Consider the following 21,486-nt stretch of genomic DNA (forward strand, 5'->3'; position numbering starts at 1 on the left):
TTGGATATCGAATCTGAATATTAGTTAATCCAAAATACACATCTACAATAGATAATAACAAATGATTTCCCCAAAATTAAGAACGACGTACTCTCTTATATAGTTTACATAGAAAGAGCAATAATTTGAAAATCTAATTTATCTTTCTAACTATCCCGCTAATAGTTAAATGAATAAAAAAAAAAAAATTTAGTCACAAAAAAAAAAATGAATAAAAATTTAAATACATAATTTTTTTAAAATATTAAAAAATAAAAATTTCAAAATTTTTTTATTTAGAGATTAAAAAAATAAGTTAGAATTTTTATTAATTTTTTTAGAGTTTTAAATTTATGCTTTACACGAAAATTAAATAATTCTAATCTTAATTTCTTCTTTAAAATTAATATTTCCAAAACCTAAATAAATTTGTGTATACTAAAAGGTGTTTAATTTTTTGTGTTTTTTTTAATGATGACGATGAGAAATTTTGGATTTCAAATATACTATATTAATAGCTTATTGTGTTATTTCCCTTTTTTTTTAATTATTCATATATTACGCAACCGTTGTACCCATCTTTTTCATGGTACAAAACATTAACAGCATGTTAATTAGCCAGTGCCGGTCGAAGCAAGACTCGTTATTTATCATAAATTTAAGACGACGGGTTTGAACAGCATGGTTAGCTGATTTGATATGATGGATACCTATATGTTAGATAACCTCAACACCAAAATATATTATACTTTCGCATTTAATATTAAACTACTCTTCTACCTTAACCTATAACAACAATAAAGAAATCTCATAACTCATAAATTCAACTCAACAAAATACATAAATTCAATTATAATTTTAGTCTTTATTATCTTATCTTATTTTTATCTTTATCTTATCTTTATTTGTTTTTATTTTTCATAGGCCAATATTCTATATATATTTAGTTTTACCTTCATAATCTACATTCTACAAGACAATTCAATCAATTAACAATTAATAAAAATTTGCATTCTTTTCTTATTCTTTCAAAAAAAGAAAGAACAAATAAGAGCGTAGAGCGCAATAAAAAAAAGCGCGTGAAGCTCAATAAAAATACAGATGAAACTACTAAAACAGATACAGATAAAACTTTCAGAAGAAGATACAGATGAAACTATCAAAAAAAGGTGTAAATAGGCCATAATAACTATTCTATGAATGATAGTTGTTTTTGTTAGAACAAATATAACCAAAATTAATATTGAATTGAATTTTTATATTCTATTAAATTAAATTTGTGGGTCATAAAACTTTTTTATTGTTATCAATAAAATAAAATGAAAGAATAGTTTAATATTTAAAGAATACAAAGATACTTAGATACCTCAAGTCCTGACCAAATAATATAAATTAAAACAACTTCAACTCCACCTTACTAGCTAGTAAACCATTGAACATGACCCCAAATTTGCCATGCAATTATGATGTGGATATATATACCTCAACCTTCTTTCTACTCAATTTTCGTTCTAAGTAACGTTGGGGAGTGGAAAAAAATAAAAGCCACGAGCAAAAATAAATATTGAAGAAATCTATCACTTAAAAATAAACAAAAAATGAAAAACATAAATAATAAGAAATGAAATTTAACATTTAAAGTTTTATAGTTATCCAAACACATTTTTAGATTTTTACTATGCAACCTAGCCACCCACCCACTCATACACGTTACAATATTACAAAACCAAATTTCCCTGCTCTCATCTTCATATAACTAACCTTCTCTCTAGCTACAAAGTAAATGAGTTCACTGAAAAAGAAGACCACGGAAAAAAATCTTCCTTCCTTTGAGTTAGTTAAACTTAAAATATTTCTAATTCCACTTTCAGAATCTCTTTCTCATTCCATTATGAAATTTCTATACAACTATATTAGATCTACATTAAAATTAATTATGAAAATAAGTTATGACTTATGAATCCGAATTTCGAACCCAAGAGGGCAAGAGAATTTGACCCAAAGTGTTAGAAAATTAATTTAATTTTTTAATTTGTTTGTGAGTAATACATATATTAATTATAATTATAAATTATGTTATTTTAAATTAAATGACTTATATAATGAGTCACAAAAAAATGACTTATATAATGGTGATCTTATTTATTGTTATAAATGCTAAAATGAATAAGTCATTATTACTTTTGATTTAAAATTAAATGAGAATAAAATTTGTTCCTTAGATAATTATCTTTTAAATTTTAGATATATTATGTTTTGAACTTTAGATACTATTTTATTTGGGGTTTAGGATTTAATGAGTACCATGCTTAAATATAAATAGACTTTCAGAATTTCGATCTCAATATACCAAATTCGTCTTTGTTGTTCTTTTTCCATCAAAAGAGTTGCAATTCAGCCACCTAAATTGAGATAATTCTTCCGACTAATTTCTAATTACTACTAATAAAAATATGCTTTTGCAATATGATATATTTTTGATGACTTAACATCAATAATCTGAACTAATAAAATAATTTATTTCAACACAAAGTCCAGCTGGTTCATCAGGCCCAAACGTCCTGGTACTTGACAAGTCGGCATGTCATCAACCGATATTTAAATTTAAATATTAATTACCTCCGAACCAACTAGAAGATAAAATAACTTGATTGAACTTATATAAAGGAGAGTCACATGCTTCTTCAGGTAACACATCCTTAAGTCACAAAAAAAAAAACACATCCTTAAAATTCTATCTCTCAGATCAATTTTAACTTAGTGTCGCAGTGTTTTTGCATATTACCCTTACCATTTACCGATCAGAATCGTGAAGCCAACCAGCATGAAGAATCAATAGAGAAACTGTGGATCCCGTGATTTATTTTCAGGTAATTCACTAATATAAATCATTAGTATAAAATATATATTCATTAAAAATAAATTAAATAATATAATAATATTTTTAACTTAACGTGACAATCATAGGATTTCAATTAAATATTTTACAAATATAATTAAAAAATAAAATATTTTATTTTTAAAATTTGGTAATCTTATACTAATTGAAATTTGTTGTACAATTTTTTATCAATAGAAAAACTGTCACTTCTAACAAAATTATTTTCTGTTATAATTTAAAATATTTTAAATATATTTTTGTTATTAACAAATATAAAAGATAATTTTATTTAGAGTTTAATTAGATACTTTTGTTAATGATTGGATAATTTCATGACTTTTTGTGATTTGCTCTAACCAAATTTTACTTTTTGACATGATCAGTTATCAAAATAATTAAATATATGGAGGATAAAATTGGAAATAAGAGAATAACTGAAAAATAACTTAATTTTGAAGTTTAAAATATCTTCTTATCCCCAGTATGTACTCTGTACTGTTATTGTTATGCATCTCTAACTGCAACAACAATCATGCAGTTACTACTTACTACATCCATCTGTTTTACCTCTTCCTTAGAAACACATCAATCCCCTAAGTCATAACCATATATTCCTGCACTTTAATAACCGATGACCGTTCCCACCTTCATGTTCCACTTTGACCTACCCATGAGTTAGTTAGCCTCCTTCCTTGGCCACACACATCAAGATTATGGTCACAGAAGGAATAAATACAACAATTAAATCCCATTTATGCACCAAACAAAATAGGAATTACATAGTCAAAGTAAATTAATATAATGTATATAGAAAGTGAAGAATAGTCCATCCTAACTGCCACACTCTTGGAAAATGTTATTCATCCCAACTAATTAAAATTAATTAAGTAATTTAATTAACATGACGTATGTATATCTCCGAAGCTTGTTAGAGTTTCTAGTTTATAGGAAATGGCGTTATTTGAGTCAGTTAGAAAAGAGTGCGGCAGTTATAACGTCCTCTCCCATTATTATGAATCTCCCTAACCATCTAAAACCCATTCCTCTTCCAAAAATAACTAACATGTTTTAAAACTCCCATGCCCCATGAAACAAGAAACTAAATAATCCAAAACAAAAGCGCTGTTCAAGGTTCAATGCCAACTCCAACTCTACCAATTATCTTTGCTATTAACAGATATATACCATACTAATCTTATTCTGGAATTTCATCGAACAGGTTGCGATGATGATCGAAGACAACAACAAATTTGACGAAGAAGCAGATCGAATCAAGGGGTCATGGACTCCCCAAGAGGATGCAACGCTTCTGAAGCTGGTGGCGCAGCACGGAGCACGGAACTGGTCCGTCATAAGCAACGGGATACCGGGCCGATCGGGAAAGTCATGCCGACTGCGGTGGTGCAACCAGCTCAGCCCCGACGTTCAGCACCGACCGTTCACCCCTGCGGAGGACGAAATCATCCTTAAGGCTCACGCCGTACACGGCAACAAGTGGGCCACCATCTCCAGACTCCTTCCTGGCCGCACCGACAACGCTATCAAGAACCACTGGAACTCCACCCTCCGCCGCCGTAAAGGTGTCACCGTCGCCTTTCCCGGCGCCGGATTCCCCTCCGCGGCAGCAACCGACGCCTCCGCCAGCGGAGGATTATCCGGATTCTCTTCTGCCGCCACGTCGTCGTCATCAGATTTCAGTCCAACATTTGTTTGCCAAAAGCGCAAGGGCGAGCAGTTAGAGTTGCCACAGAATGTCAACAAGAAGCCGTGTTTGGCGGCAGTTGCCGTCAACAGTCACGCGGAGGAGGAGGTTCGCCAAAAGCGCAACGCTGAAGAAGAAGAAGAAGGCGGCGTGACGACACTGAGTTTGCTCCCGCCCGGAGAGAAGCCTTTGGGCGCAGAGGGAGTGTGGCGGAAGGAGGAGGAAGTCAATCGGTACGGCGAGCATGCATGGTTGATGAAGATGATGCGGCCCATGATAGCAGAAGAGGTTAGGAGATACATTCAAAGCTTACAAAAGACTCAACCACTCTTTGAGCCTGATCCACCTAGTAAAAATTTTTAATTAATAGACAAACATATTAATAATGTATATCTTTTCTTCTTTTCGTTGTTTTCATGTATACATTTGTATTTTACTTTCTTGCTCATCCCTTTCAATAACTGTTGCCTAGACGCCTAGTGTTTGATTTGTTTAGTTAGGATGATGATATTAGTGAATGTAATGGTAGATTTTGAATCACTCCATTACGGATAGCTCATTGTTAACTCAGACTTTTAATTTTTTACAAGTATCTATCGTATTAAGATAGTTTTTTTTTAAGTAAAGTATTGTGATCACTAACGAAGATGCACATGTGGGGTTTAATTTATTCACCCCAAACATTAACATTATTACGTCGGCCTTAATACTTGCTATTCCTCACCCCCTATCATTTTTCTTTTCTTCGGGCTTTATCTTAGTGAATGCATTGGAGGTAGTTTGTGGATCAATTTTGCCTATGAAGGAAAAGATTGCAGTGTTATAGTCTTCACGGATGTTGATTTGGTACATGTATATATTTTGTAACAAACAAATATTAATCAAAAAATTATTTTTTTTAAATTTTATTTAATGTATCTTGTAATTAAATAAGGTAAATTTAAATTATGTGGCCTAATTGTTTGAGTGAACTACCAACTCGACCCATGTTTATTTCGCAAAATGACAAAGTAATCCCTGATGAATAAAGCAATCCACTTCGGTCTCTGTCCCATACTTCCGTGACACAAGGCGGTCCCTATGATGAATCTCCGGTAACTACGAACGGAAAACGTTAAGCTGTCACGGTGAGTGTGTGTTGGCTTGCTTATGTGGATGAATGTTGTACACGTGGACACCTCAAATAGGGAGTTAATTGTCTCCATCCACCTCAACCAAAACGACATCCCTCTTCCATCTTCGCTCAACTGCTATACCGGAATGGGCCTCCTAACCATGCGAAGATGGAAGAGGGATGTCGTTTTGGTTGAGGTAGATGGGGACAATTAACTCCCTGGCCATTTGAGGTGGATGGGGGCAATTAACCCCTAACCATTTGAGATGTCCACGTCTGCAGCATTCATCCACATTAGCAAGCCAACACACGCTCACTGTGACAGCTTAACATTTTCTGTTTGTAGTTACCGGAGATTCACCCACAGGGACTGAAGTGGATTGCTTTATTCATCAGGAGTTGCTTTGTTATTCTGCGAAATAGACAAGAACCTAGTTGGTAGTTCACTCTAATTATTTTTTGTTTCTATATTATTTTTGTGAAAAACAAATGATACACAAACCTATTTTTTTGTTTTTCTGATCAATAGTGCATGCAACCAAGGTGGATGGACATGGGAACGTACAGATACAGGGTTGTTGTCATGGTAAGATTTTTGGGGTTCGTAGAAAATATTTTCTGTGGTCTTGAATTAGGGCATCAATATTTTTGTGGGTTAACACTCTTCTCTAATCTACTTTAGAAAAGACAATTAGTTAGGTACAAATATCTTAAATGAAGCTTCAATTTAGTGTGTGTAAGTGTATATGTCCTAAGGGTGTTTAAAATTAATCCAGACCGAATTAAACCGATCAATCGAATAAAAAAATCGAAAATCGAATAAACCAAAAAAATTGAAAAAAAAATGTTTTGCAATTTTTTGGTTCGATTTTCGGTTCTAACTATGAAAACTCCAACCGAACCAAACCAAATCGGTGGGATAAAAAACCCTAAACCAACCCCACCCACTCCTGACCCCCCCCCCCCATTTCCATTTAGCGCGACCCCTGTCACCTAGTCCTAATGTCACGCCTCCCACCCCCAATCGAAAGTTCCAAACTTAGCGCTCTCCTCTCACAGTCGTGCTCTCTGCAGTCTTTATCGGTGCGCTCAGCCACCCACGTTCTCTCTGTAGTCGCGCTCTCCTCTCATGGCGCCCAGCCACCCACGTTCTCTGCAGTCACGCTCTCCTCTCACGGCGGCGAACCCACGTTGTTGCAGCATCTCCCAACGCCGGCGAGAGACCGTTTCTCCCACCACCTCGCAGTGAAGCCTTCCTCCCAACGTCGCCGAACCACTTCGCGGACAGAGCACCACGAAACCCTTGCCAGATCCAGCACCACCCTCGCCACCCACAACACAACACCTCCCAGTCTCCCACCCAGCCACCGATTCAAGTCAGATATGAAGCTCGAGCCACCGAGTCAGGTATGTAATTTGACTAATTTCTAACTTGCTGATTCATTGTTGCTGACTTGCTGTTTGTTGATTCATTGCTTACCAATTGCTATTTATTGATTCATTTTTGCTATTTATTGATTTATTGCTGACTTGGTATTGCTGCTGGTTATTGATTCATTGTTCGATTTATTGATCTCAATATGGTAAAAAGATAAATTTGAATAATGAAAAAATAGAAGCATGTTTGAAGTATTAGATTACTTCCGTCATTGAATCTAATGATTTAGTATATGTCATGAGAAACTGGATATTGTTGAAACCAGGAACGGTCTTCCCAGCAGCGTCGAGCCACCGACCCCAGTTCCCACCGAGCCACCCAGCACAACACCAGCTAGCAGCCTTCTTTCCGCTGATTCAACTGAGATATGGAGCCCGAGCCTCCGAATCAGGTATGTAATTAAGTAATTTAACTAATTTATGTTCAATAAATCAATAATCATTGATGGATTGTTGTTGGTTGTTGACTTGTTTATTTTATTGTTGTTGCCTTACTGACTTGTAAATTGTTTGATTTTGTAAACAGGATCTTGATTTGTAAATTGCTTGTAAATTGATTTTGTTGTTTAATGTATTTGTTCATGCAGTTTGATGTTAGTTCAAGTGAGAATATGGGTGACACCAGATTGCCGATTTCAATAGTGTATTTGTATTTGTTGATTTCAATGTATAAGATTTTGTAAAATAGTATGGTAGTATTTTTTTTTAATCGATTGAAAAAATCGAACAAACCAAACCAAACCAAACCGAAGCGTAGTTTAATTAGACGATCGGATCGGATGACATTTCTCTCAAAAATCAAACCAAACTACATTGCAAACACCCCTAGAACTATGTCCAAAAAAAAATAAAGCTTCAATGTATATTGAATTAATTTTTAATTTATTAGACTGAAAAATATCATGGAAAACAAACAAAATTACCCTAAAACTAACACTGCACAACAAACACAACATTTTTTACTTATCCCATAGTTAACACGATCTCAAAACCTGCGTTCAAAATTCTTTGTAGTTGTGAAAGTCACAAGCACCCACCTTTCTCCACTATAACAGGTTGTTCAACCAAATGCAATAGAGGATATAGAGATAGAGAGAAGAGGCAGTTGTAGGGCAGGGAACAAAATTTAATAATAATGATGTTAGATAAAATAATTTTTAAAATTTAAAAATATTATAATAAATATAAATATAAAAACTAAAATTAAAAATTTATTAATGTATGATGTCATATTAAATTTTTAAATTTTAATAAGTATAAGATAATTTTAAAAATTTCACCTCAAATGCTTTTAAAAATACTAATCTTTTAAAAATGACAAGCAAAAATATAAATATATAATTTTTTAATTTTTTTATTGTTCACCAGAACTAAATTTTATTTAAAGATTTAATACTAGTTAATAAATTATTACACACATATTATATAAGGTAAAATTTAAATACTCATTACTTATTACCAACTCAAATTAATTTATAATTTTTTAATTTATTAAATAATTTTTTTAATTTACTAAACACACAACAAAATACTTAGAACTTTTTACCGCCGCAACCCTTTTACTTTTTTTGGTCAGATCCAGGCCAGCATCCTGGAAATGTGAGCTCCAACCCGGAACCCGACCCGCCTTTCAAACTTCATCTTCCCTCTCTAGTCTGCGTATGTGCGTCTCTCCAATCCTCCAGGCAGACCTTCATCCGCTGCAAACATGCCGCTGTCCCCCGCTACACCACCGTCTCCCGCTTCGCTCGCTTCTCCGTCATAGGCCGCTTCACCGCCGTCGCCCAAACGGGTTTCTCGCACCAACCCTAAACCTTTTTATGGTCTTGGGATAAGTCCAAATTACCGTACCCGAACCCACAACCCCAAACTGATCTTCTCTCTCACGGATGTTGAATCTTGGCGCCGAGAAGCACTTCCATGGCCACCATGACTTTACCATGCTTAACCCATTATCGATTGATTCTCGAGTTTGGAATCAAGAAGCGAAACGGTTGATGAGGTCCGAATCGGTCTCTCTGTTGGCTTCACCTCGGCAAGAAGCTCCGCCTCAGAGGTTGAAGGGATTGATTCCGTTGAAGACGTAACGCCGGTCCATGCTCAACTCACGCCGGGGAACTCCATTACATCTTCCACCCAAGCTTCGTACCCTTCCTTGCTGCTACTTCGATCTCTGCCTGGTCCATCCCTTGCACGCCATTGTTCGACAAACCTTGCGCGGATAACTTGAACTCTCCGTGTCCACCGTAATGTTCCTCTTTCTTCCGCACGCTCCTTCATTTCTTGGACCCTGAATGAATGAAGTTGCCACTGCACTTTTCAGTCAGGTTTGTTCGCTGGCGCCGCTCTCACTGACGCCTCGTTGCAGAGGGTACGGGAGGTGGCTCTCCTCCGGTGGTCATTGATGCCTCCTCCGGTCTGTAACCCTATGCCTGGTGTGTAGCAATTGTAATCTTTTATTGGGCCTTAATTGGGCCGAACAGTAAAGCAAACTCTTAAGGGGATCCAAAAAAACAATGTAGTGAAAAGACAAATTTATCCTCATACCTTTGGGGAAGACGACGACTATAGAGACTAAAAACCGAGTGGCAGTGGAGTTGAGTTTTCATTTCAACGCTGAAAAGAGTGTTAGAACCCAGTGAAGAAGATACAGAGTGTCGTTCCTATTCTTGTTCCAATTCCGAATCGGAAGACAAGGATTTGCATTGCGATCTAAGAAGAGAGAAGAGAAAATGGCGAGGTCAACCAGCAAGGACGCACAAGACCTCTTCCGTGCGCTTTGGTCTGCGTATTCCGCAACTCCAACAAATCTCAAGGTGACTCTCATTCTCTTTCATTCTCTCTCTTTCGAATAATTTTCACAAACAATTGAAATTTCCTTAACCTCCGATTCGTCACTCTCTGTAGATCATTGATCTCTACGTCATGTACGCTGTTTTCACCGCTCTCATCCAGGTAATTCAACTCTAGATCTGTCGCTGTTTTTCATCAGATTTAGGGTTTCGCTATAGAGAATATTAGAACAATTTCATTACTCATTGATGATGAGTTTTAGGATTTTAGATGGTTTAGATATCTTCAATTCGTTAGGGGATATTGATTGATTTAGCCTGGTGTATGTTTTAGGCAGTGACATTAATGTTATGTTTATTTTAAATTTATACAAATTACAACTGTGAGGCTAATTTGTTGGAGTATGTTGGGGAATGTCAGAGTTGTCTCAGCTGAATATTATACTTGCTAATGTTTAGATTACATTTCTCCTCACTTCCTATGAGTATGTAATGTAATGAAGCTACAAAAACAGTAGTGAGAAATAAGTATTTCAGGGATTTGAGTTCTTTATTTTGCTTTCAGTTCCTTTCTCTTAGTCTGTCTCCTTTTTGGATTGATGTAACAGATTGCTTCTTGCTTTGCTCATGTCAGTTAGTCTCTACACACTCTTTTCACACCATTCCCCATTTTGGGATAGTTTGTTGTGGATTGATTCTGTTAACATGATGTGGATGCATTAAGCTCTATAGATGTGCAATAATCCCTTGTAACTGGTGTATACCTTAAAAATGAATGAGATGAGGAAGTTATTTTCAATCTTCAAGTTCAAATTTTAAGAGCGTTTCATTTTTTTGCTCATGAACAGGTAGTTTACATGGCTTTGGTGGGATCATTTCCATTTAACTCCTTCCTTTCAGGAGTACTTTCTTGTGTAGGGACTGCAGTTCTGGCTGGTAAGAGGAGAAGATATATAAACAGTTGGTTTATCTAGTTATGCATATTCACATACAACGCATGCACACACTCACACATAGACATATGCTTTGAGTACACTGTGAGACCTTGAAGCCTACTACATGCATAAACATGGATTGGCTCATTCTTGTGTTTCTTATAATTGTTATGCTCCTTTATTTTTTTCCAGTTTGTCTCCGTATCCAAGTGAATAAAGAGAACAAGGAATTCAAGGTAAAAATCCCTTTCATGTCTTTTTTGATCTGTTAAGGTGTATGAGTTGGATTGAAACTTCTAATTGCCCTTTCAAGATGCTGGTTTCGTTTATTCATACTATTTTAAACACCTTGCATGATAATGTAGGTTTGAAACTTGGCAGATCAAAGCATAACAGAAATGATGAAATTAAGTGATATGTTTGTTGTCTGCGTTTTAGTTCCTTCACTTGACATATTCTTACAAAACTTTGCTTATGCGTGCTACTGTAGGATCTTGCTCCTGAACGTGCCTTTGCAGATTTTGTTCTCTGTAATTTGGTTCTCCATCTGGTGATCATGAACTTCCTTGGTTAAATTGGATTTGTGTGGGGTTTTGCCTCCAATTGAACCCCGAAGGGTTAAAATGAAAAGTAGAATACCTGGACCTTGTTTTTGTTATAGTATAATTTGTAGATTCAGTGACATTATGAGTCCTTGTTTTGAACAAAGAGATGCTAGATGTTTACTATGCGATCTTTTACATTAATTTTTGAATGGTGAATTACTCATGGTGTTGACTTTGATGTCTAAAGATGAGTCTTGGTACTACCTTTAAAAAGAGTCTAGCTGTAATCTAATTTTTTAATTGCTCTCTCTCTCACTCTCTAATTGTGTATGAAATAGTGCCTCCATCTTGATCACATAATCACATTGGAAGAAATTTATAAATTTCATGCATGTCAAAGCTGTCCCCAAGCAGCAGAAGACAACACAAAATATCATGGATAATGATTTGGGATCAAAAAGATCAGAACAGATAAGGGTATATGAAACATTGATCTGTTCAAAGATAACTAAGTATCTAAATTTTTTTCCCCTTTTATTGTTTTAGAATATCGATTTTTTGCAGTAGGCTAGTACCTCATTGGATCGATTTAAACATGGAACTATTGTTTATTTTATGGGTTTAGTTAAAATGTATTTAAAAAGCACATGTTAATATAATTATTAGTAGAAGTTTATTTATTTTTTAATATATATATATATAACAAATTCATTAAAAATTTAAAAATTGTATATTTTTCTTGGATTCTTTAAAGTAAGAAAGTTGATAAAATGATAAAGTGAAGGGTTAATCACTATTGATTTTGTAACTTCTATAAAATGTGTATTTCACTATCGTAATTTAAGAGTGATTGATTTTACAATTCATCATTTTACCAACTTTTTCACTTTACCCATGTTTGAGAGGGGCCAGCCGGCCAGCTTCCAAACAATGTATCAAAATTCATTTTCCTATTTTAGAATGACAACTGTGATACATTGAACTTTTTTACTTAACGTTGCCACAATAATTGGAGGCACAAGACCATCACTTTCCTTGCAAAATAAACTTGCTTTTTATACCTACCTAATAATACTAATAGGTATACAAATTCAAAAATGAAAAATAAATGATTTCACCTACTGAAATTGACCCTCTCTAATAGGAGGTAAAATAGAATAAAAAATTGTAGAAATCACTGTATGAAATGTGAAGGCAAGAAGAACCTTTGCCTCTTACTTCTTGTGGGACAATTTGATGTCATGGATGATGAAGCAATTTTGTTAACAGCAGATTTCAGTGATTGTTTGAGAGTGTTAAGGCAAACACCATCACCACCTTCTTCATTTTCCTTAGAGCATAGCACCAATATGCTCTTGATTCTGCCACCAACACTTGCTATGTCAGCTTTAACTGCTGTGAGACTCAACCCTTTTAGGACTTGAATGAGTTCACTGAAAAGTTCTGGTCTATCATCACAGCAAACTGAAATTACAATGTTGTGCTTCAGTATCTTCACTTTAGCATAGCTTTCATCTTGATCAGGGTCACACTCTATTATTGTTACTTCATCAGTTTCACTTGGAACTGTGATGCTTTTGCTCACATCCATCGCTTTTCGCTTTAGATCCTTCACATGATCTACTACACTCCCTAGTAATGCAGCCTTGTCCATCTGCATCCGCAACAAAACTTAATTAATTTGATTCTGCTTTTGTAGTATTCATTCCGGCATAATTCAAAGTTGAACTTATATTATTTTTACACTTCTAGTTGAATTGATTTTGAAAGCATAATCAATTATGGAATTTATGCAGTCTAGAAAACAAAAACATGTATAGCTTCTCTAGTTTTCTATCTATCAAGGTTGATGAAGTAGAATTCAAATGCTTTAAGTTCTATCATGGAACCTATTAAAGCTATTAATAGCATAAACTAATGATACCTTGCATATCATGTCATTTTCCTAAGGTAGGTAATTTCTATTTTCTTACTAGAATTCAATGGGTGAAAAAGAAGAAAAAGAAAATCTAAACTCTGAATAGCATAACTGATAGAAGTAAAAGTAAACTATATGCTTTGCCAAAAAGGAGAGAAGTAACTAACTATGTCTATGTCTATGACACTATTGGAATATGAATTTTGAAAAACAATATTACCTTATCAGACTTAGGAATCAGTTTTCTAAGAGTTGCAAGCTGTGCATTGATCCTGTCCCTTCTTCTTTTCTCTGCTTGGCTATGGCTCTTAGAAGCACTTGCAGCTCTATCTTCTGGAAACCCTTCAAAGGCTAAAGGCCATGGATATTGGAATTGAAGAGAGGCAAAGGCTGAGTCATAGGCATGAGGCACTATCTGTGTTGGTACTGAAAAGGAAGGATTATTGTTACTGTTTGGTGCAGAGTTGTTGCATTGAGATTGAGGCCATCCAGAATAGTAGTAGTTTTCCATATTCAATTCAACAATAATGTGAAATCATTTCTAAAGCTTCTTCTTTGAGTTCTGATCCCTTTTATTATCTCTCATTCACAACCACTGTTTACTTAAATGTGTGGGACTTCTTGTTATCTTTGATGGTGATTGGTGTCATTATGCAATTAAAACTTTAATGGGGTCAAATGAAAATCATGTTTGGATGTATCTGCCTGTCACTTCAGCTAGATAAATTCTCCCTCTAATAATAAATCTTGTGGATTTGGACTTCTTATAGAATCAGAAGTTGAAGGAGAAGAAAAAGGACCAAAAGAAGGAAAAGGTAATCTTATATTTGAGAGTGAATGCCACATACAGGGAGAGTCTCAAAATATTTGATACTCATGATAAAATCAAACTTATATACCCACTTTTTTTCTTTTTTTGTTATTATCACTTTCCAAAAAATTTCAAATATTCTAAGAATATTGGTATTTCAGTTTATTTAATTATTGATTTTTTTAATATATAATATATATTTTATATTAAAATTAACGACTAAAATTATTAAAATATCGGTATTTTTAAAATGCGAAAAATGCTTTTTAACTAATATACCTATTTAAAAATAAAATTAAAATTACATAACTTCTTATTTTTGTGTGATAAATAATTGAGATACAAAATTGCTGCAATTCTCCAACACTACCAAAAAATGACCATTAAAAAAAATTAAAAAATGAACAAATTAAAAAGAGTATATTTTGATGGTGCCTATCTTTTATGTCAAATTTTGAGATACAAGCAATGTTATGAAAGTGAAAAAAGGATTATGGTGTGGCCTAGCCTAACAGGTCTTATCTTATTTAGGATCCTTGCTGACTAAGCATTGGAGCAATAAATGAAATAGTGCCAGCAAGTAGTGCTGGGAATCACTGTTGAAACTTTGTTATCACTTGACCTTGTAACAGTAATAGAGAGATCAGAGATGTAGTGGATTGTGATCAGTATCTTATTCTTTCTATCTATAACCACAAAGTTTTTTGTCTGTTCTGATTGTAATAAACTAATAATAAGCATTGGGATCCTTTTGTGGATTATGGTGCAGATCCTAATTGTACTTATCCTGAACTGAAAACTTTATTTGATTAAAGGTTTGTGTTTAGCCTTATTATGCTTTATTCACATGTCAAGATTGGAAGCCTTTTGTATGAAATTGCATTGTAATTAAGGATAAAGAGAAATTATTTTCTAAAATCTTCTATATAAATAATATTGGATAAACAATAAATATTCAAACTAACTATTGAATAAATATTTAGGGTTTATAATTCAGATTTTGAATACAACAATTTATTAATCATTCAACCTTTAAAAGATATTTAAATTCGTAACAGATTAGTTTTTGAATTGTCAAACACGGAGATATCATAAAAAATATATAAAAAAAAGCAATAAATATTCTATTAAGATTGTAAAACAAAAGGTAATATAAAATATTAAATATAAAATTAAGAGATCAAATAGTTAAATATAAGTAAATATTGACAAAACAAAATATGTTAGATGTTCAAATAACATTATCTTAATAAAAAATGTTAGGAACCAAGAAGGTATTAGCCAAAAACTAGTTAAATATCTCTGGGTGAATCCAAAATTTCTACAAATTAACATATATAGATGTTTCTTCTGCTAAGTATCAAAATGTTTCTTTTTCATACTAAATAGATATTTTTTTATATATTTTTCGAATTTTTTGTATTGGCTTCGAGTGTGAAGTGTGAAAAACGGGCTTGATTCTGCGCCGTGAACCTCGAAGCAGTTTTGGAAGTATATTACTCAAAAGTTGATTTTAATTAAGCAGTAATTAATAATAAATATTGTAAATTTAAAAAAAATTAAATTAATTAAAAATAAAATATAAATTAATGTGATTTTGTTTAATTTTTAGCTGATAACGTCTTGGTTCTATATATTTTTCCTATCTTAATATAAAAATATTTTTTAGCTTATCTTAGAATGTGCTATAAAATAATGCTTCAACAATCTTTATCTATAGTTGTTTATACATAGTGAGTAATCAAATACAACGTGTTAGGATCCTTCACTCTCTATCATTCAATATACCTTTTTGGTTTTAACTTTTAAGTTCATCAATCATTCAATATACTTCAACACGGAATTCCATGGTGAGTTTTAGTTCAATTCACCAAGCATTCTCCATGTTCCATAATTATAGCCTCTGCTATGAGTACAAGCGTGAAGGAGGCTATAGAAAGAAAACAAGCACACAATCACAAACAAGATCCCAAAATTTTCTTATATAATTAGACAAATGCATCAATGAACAAGATTGCTAAATAGATCATGGGTCCCATCATACCATTCTCATCACCATATATTGGACGGCCAAGTGGAGTAGTCCAATTTTCCATGATTTCAAAACAAGTCTTGGATTTAGAAATCCAACATCTTATATAAAAATTTCACGTGATTAAAATACTGGATAATATTATTCTATTTTATAAATTAAATTGACTTTCTTAGAGATTTAAAGGAATATATTATAATATCAATTTTTTTATCATTAATTAAGAAAGTAAAACTTGATGTTTAAGAAAATATAACTGGTGATAATTTTTTCACATAAAATGGTGTATTCCTTATTATATGCTTTATTTACTTGTTTTTTTTTTTTTTTCCATTTTATGGTGAATTCCTTCTTGATTGAAAGTTGAAAGTTGAAAGCATGCCACCCAATAAAAGCGGCTTATTTTGTAGACTTTAGTGGCTGTCTGATTGAAAAGATAGCAATCAAACAAAGGAAGCTTCAATTACAATCAGAAGGGGGGTCCCATTATCACTTACAATTGTAACTCACACAATTAAAGCACCTTAAAGAAGTGATATGACCACTGATCAACCACTCACTTTGCTAGGCTCTATTATATCTCTCTTCCAATTTGTGTGGTTTCTTATGCTTCCGTATTTTTCTTCTTACATCTCTTTCATTATGTCTTTTTATTTTTTTTACCACTCATTCCATTTTCATTTTATTTTATGTCTAATCCAAGATTTAGGATTTGGCCGGGGTCCCATAATCTCCAATCATATCTATAATAATGTTTATCTAGCTATGTATTTACATATCGTCGGCAATGAAGTCAAAAAAATATGGCAAACAAAAAGGATGGCCAAAGTGAGACATTGATTCTTGTTTTTAGATGATAAGAAATGAAGCATGCATTGTCCATCAACGAAATGAGAAGCATTAGAAATTCTTAGGTTTTCATGTAATAAAAATTGTAAAGTATTTCTCACTTAATACAATAGTAGTTAGTATACATGTTTATAAGGTTTCAAAACATAACAAATCTCAAAATACAATTGATTAATTTTTATCATGAAACCACTTGTCAATGCAAGAACTCTTTTGGGGGCTTCAAGTATTGCATTTTAGATTTTTATTTTTTTTTAACTTTAATATCATTTCATAAAATCACTTGTTTTAAATATTAAAATTATTAGGTAAAGATACATGAATGATTATATATGTAAAATCTTTTAGGATCATTTTAGTATGTCTATGTTATGGTAGTTATAATATTCTAAAAAGTGTAGTTAAAATTAAAATAATACTTTTTTATTATTTAGCAATGCTTTTTAAAAAGTGTTGCTTAAAAGTATTACCAAAATATAAAAAAGAAAATTTTAATTTTAATATAACACACACTATATAACTTTGGTCAGACAAGGTTGAAATAATAGTAAGAAGAAGAAGGAGAAAAGACTCAATCATTGAATGCTAACAGTAAATGGTTGAATGCTGTGTTAATTAGTAGTAGAATGCAAATAAATGAAGACGTAGCTTTTATTAAATTATAAATGTGGGAAAAGACACAGAGGTTACAGCTAACCGTTCTTGATTTGTCTTATTCCTCACAACAGTCACAATGTGACTATGCATTCTTTAATTGTGTGATTCAATCAATAAATGGAACTCAATCCTACAATCCAACATTGCTGACCTCATTTTTCTTAATTATTTCTCCATAAGGGAAAAAAAACAAGAACAACTAGATTTACACTCACAATTCGCATAGGACTACACTGAATATATGTTTTTAAAATTTATTTTGCAGATGATGATAGCTTAATGATGTATCAAATAATTATATAACATATGCTTTTACTCTAATGTTTGTACATTCATGTATATCAGAATCTTTTCCTGAAGCAAATTTTACTCCTAGCTTGTGAAACTCAGTGCCTATAATCTTAGTAATGTAACTGAGATTTCAATAATTCATACTTAATAGTGCTTGAAGAATCTGAAGCTCATCCAAAATTACATAAAAATCACACAGCTACCCTAATTGTCTCTCTGCTTGGTGAATTCTTGATAACTTTGTCTCAGTACTCATTGAAATGGATGGCACCAACTTTCCAGACAAAGTAAGTTGTTGCAAACATCACTGTGCTGATGAAAACAAATGAGAAAGCAACAATGAAGAGATCAAATCCCCCGGGGAATGAGAATGTCAATCCTGCCTTTGGAAGCCCTCGCTTGCTGTCGTCAAGCATGTCCATAGGGGCTTCCGGTAGCCGAGACCTCTTCTTTCCCCGGTCACTTTCTTTTAGAGCATCCAATACCCTGCTTCCCATGTCTGATTTTTTGGATGTTTTTGATTCTGTGTATCGGTTTAGGACTCGAGCTGCCCTCAATCTCTCTCTCGCCGTCAAGGGCAACCGTTTGGGATTTGATTGAGGGTTAGAAAATGCTGCTGATCCTTGATTTTGGTCAGTTGAAACCTCAGAAGCATCTGATGTCCGAGATTCTAACTCAGCATTGACATTAGCTTGTAACTCGGAGTTTTCGGCCGGAGGATCCTTATTACTGATGCCTGCTTCGAGCTGATCGCTGTCTGCGACTGAAAGACAATGACCAAATCTTTTTTCTTTGGAAAACATTCTTGATACCGGCACTGCCAAGAAGGGTGTATACTGAGTGGCCTTTGGTAGCGAAACTCCATTAGAATACCATGATGACTCTTGATATTTCGCTTGCAACTTCTAATGAAAACGAAAGCATTGTATAGGTAACAAAGACTAATGGAAATCAACGATAACATAACTAAATCTTGCTGAAGCAGAATAGGAAAAACACAGTAATCTTTGACAGTTCCTTATTTGTTAGTGCTTTTCCTTCCAAAAAATGATCTCGAAATGATGATGGTTATGATTATTAACAAACCCTCAATTTTTGCCATCAAAAAAGCTCTGCATATATATTGCAAATTTTTACATAGCTGATCCTGGAATCAGATTAAAAAATATGTTGTGTTCATCCGTCAGAAGTAAACATTAGACTTACTGAATCTCCATGGCTTGGATCATAACATAATGGTAGATCCAAAACAGGTAAACCAATGGAAATACCGGAACTAGTTTGACGATGTATTTGGTTGGTTATGTTGATGAAACATGACCTTGCAAGATTAGCAACAATACATTGGAATCACAGTTTTCAAAAGCAGCATCACATTACTAATACTCTCTGCTCTTAATTAAAACATAATAGCTTTTTTCATAGTTACCTCTATGATAGCCTTTAAGTTATTTAAGTATTATATAATATGGGACCCGAATGCCCAAACCTGATAGACCTCATCCTTTTTCCCTTTAACATGTTGCCTTCTCTTTTCTGACTCAATTTCAAAACCTTAAAGATATTCTTCTTTCCATAGCTTAAATACACAACCTTTTATCATCATATTCAATGAAATTCTTAGGTGGTTTGAGAGCAAATCAGTGTTTTTGCTCTGATGAATTAATTGTCTTTCACATTAGCATTATAGGTCACTATTATTTTTAATTTAAATTTTAAGAAAATTAATGAAACAAAAAATTACCCCAAACTAACAACATAAATGACACAGAACAAGAGCATTCATTTGCTCTCAGAGCACACAAGAAATTTTCTCATATTCGTGCTCTAGTGGTTAGATGCATCTTCACAAGGAAGCTTACAACAACAAAAACAAGAAGTTAACAATAAAGCCTTGACCCACTGATAGGGTTGGCTATGTGAATCAAACAAAACAACATTGGTGATCTATATCATAATATTCATATGTTTAAACCACAATTATTTAAATATTCGAATAATTTTTCCTGTGCCTTTCTTAGGTCTTTTTCTACCCCTAGTCATAGGAACCCTAGAGACCTTCTTCATCAGAATTATCCAAACATTTATGTTCTATAGGAGCATTCTTCCAACAAATCTTAGCAAGCATAAGAAGTTAAGCATACTTGTAAAACAACTCTCTAGCACAAAAATAGGATTTTGTGAAACCAGTAATGTAGAATTATTCCAATGATTCGATTATATAGTAAGTGAAATTACTTTGAGAAAATTAGCAGAAAGAAGCGCATATACATAGAGATAGATAAAGAGGTTGATAGTACAAAAGTGAATGGTGAAGAAGTAAAGAGTCAAAAGACATACCAGTGAGTTGAAGCTCATCATCATGGGATGTGTTGATAATGATATGGCCATGTTCAAGTTCAAGTTCTGCTACTTCAGTAACCACCCATTTCCATGTGATAGAAATATTAGCCACAAAAAGAGTGGCCTTCCTTTTAATTGATTAATTGAGCTTCTAAAATATCCTGCTGCCACAACACGCTGCATAGCGCGTGACCGCACGTCCTTCAAGGGAGTAAGGGACCCAAGTTCATTCAAGAACAAGCACTCCTATGGTTTTTTTTTTTTCTTAAAAGAAAGAAAAAAAATTTACTAATAATAACATTAATACGTGTTCTTATATTTTAACCAAACCTTTTCTTAAACTAATAATTTAATTATTTTTTATGCATATACAATATGATTAAATTATAGTATAATACTTTTTAATAAATAATATATTTATTAAGGAGGATAAATTAAAGATATCTTTTTAGACTAATAATATTTGTTGTTTCTGAAAGAATGTTAAAATTTGTAGTTACACCATCCATCTTATCTAAAGCTTCGCATAATTTCTGCTCTTTGGATTTACCCACCTTTCTCATCCCGAATCTAGGTAAAATACTAAAATATATATTACAATAGTCAGTACTCAAATAAAGATCCCAAAAATAATTTTATGGTAAAGATGTCTACGTGGCAAAATCTAAATCATACATTCTAAAGCCACACTTTTCACTTAAAACCATAACTTTTCACAAAGAAAAGCGTCACCTAATGGAAAAAAGTAAATTAGAAGATTTAAGAGAAGAAATAATTAAATGATCAAAATTAATAGATCAAAAATTAATGATTTTAACTAATGTTAACTGTAATGACACCGAATTCTTAAAATCAATACAAAATGATTTTTTTCAAAAATCTTTATTTTACTATAAGTTTTATTGAAAGACTTCAAAAACCTGAAAAAACTTATATTTCACACGGAATTTTTAAAAAATGTTACCATAGAAATGATTCCCCACATTTTTATCATACTTTTAACCCACAATTAAATTCTATAGTAGATATGCTTGAAGAAATATTAGTATCCATAAAATTTCAAAGAAATAAGGAAAAAGAGAATCTCAAAGAAGAAAAATTTCAAAATATAATCAACATAACAGAATTAAAAGTAAAATCACCATTGAAATTATAAAATATTGAAAAAAAATTAGAAGAAGTTACAATACTTTTTAAACA

At 33.0% G+C, this 21,486-nt stretch overlaps 4 protein-coding genes across 5 annotated transcripts; 2 read left to right on the plus strand and 2 right to left on the minus strand.

The window, feature by feature from the left end:
• Positions 1 to 3,832: 3,832 nt before the first annotated feature.
• On the plus strand, positions 3,833 to 5,188 carry LOC112764723 (uncharacterized). The gene is made up of 2 exons (XM_025810483.3): positions 3,833 to 3,991; positions 4,080 to 5,188. The coding sequence occupies exon 2, from the start codon at positions 4,086 to 4,088 to the stop codon at positions 4,923 to 4,925; it is 840 nt and encodes a 279-aa protein (XP_025666268.1). The 5' UTR covers positions 3,833 to 3,991; positions 4,080 to 4,085; the 3' UTR covers positions 4,926 to 5,188.
• Positions 5,189 to 8,745: 3,557 nt separating this feature from the next.
• LOC112764725 (dolichyl-diphosphooligosaccharide--protein glycosyltransferase subunit DAD1) lies at positions 8,746 to 11,658 on the plus strand. Its single transcript, XM_025810486.3, has 5 exons — positions 8,746 to 9,929; positions 10,021 to 10,068; positions 10,754 to 10,841; positions 11,033 to 11,076; positions 11,331 to 11,658. The coding sequence occupies exons 1-5, from the start codon at positions 9,846 to 9,848 to the stop codon at positions 11,412 to 11,414; spliced, it is 348 nt and encodes a 115-aa protein (XP_025666271.1). The 5' UTR covers positions 8,746 to 9,845; the 3' UTR covers positions 11,415 to 11,658.
• A 700-nt stretch (positions 11,659 to 12,358) lies between these two features.
• Positions 12,359 to 16,044, minus strand: LOC112764724 (transcription factor bHLH51). The gene is made up of 2 exons (XM_025810485.2): positions 13,524 to 16,044; positions 12,359 to 13,039 (listed from the first exon to the last, which is right to left on the minus strand). Exons 1-2 carry the CDS (start codon positions 13,812 to 13,814, stop codon positions 12,560 to 12,562), a joined length of 771 nt encoding a protein of 256 aa, XP_025666270.1. The 5' UTR covers positions 13,815 to 16,044; the 3' UTR covers positions 12,359 to 12,559.
• A 1,880-nt stretch (positions 16,045 to 17,924) lies between these two features.
• LOC112765383 (uncharacterized) lies at positions 17,925 to 20,771 on the minus strand. 2 transcript variants are annotated; one of them, XM_025811283.2, is made up of 2 exons: positions 20,284 to 20,771; positions 17,925 to 18,848 (listed from the first exon to the last, which is right to left on the minus strand). In XM_025811283.2, exons 1-2 carry the CDS (start codon positions 20,332 to 20,334, stop codon positions 18,189 to 18,191), a joined length of 711 nt encoding a protein of 236 aa, XP_025667068.1. In that variant the 5' UTR covers positions 20,335 to 20,771; the 3' UTR covers positions 17,925 to 18,188. The 2 variants fall into 2 exon arrangements, with proteins under 2 accessions (XP_025667068.1, XP_025667069.1); XM_025811284.3 differs by having other exon boundaries at positions 17,925 to 18,845; positions 20,284 to 20,573.
• Between the last annotated feature and the right edge of the window lie 715 nt (positions 20,772 to 21,486).

Source organism: Arachis hypogaea, chromosome 17 (assembly GCF_003086295.3).
Source record: "Arachis hypogaea cultivar Tifrunner chromosome 17, arahy.Tifrunner.gnm2.J5K5, whole genome shotgun sequence".
Taxonomy (NCBI): Eukaryota; Viridiplantae; Streptophyta; class Magnoliopsida; order Fabales; family Fabaceae; genus Arachis; species Arachis hypogaea.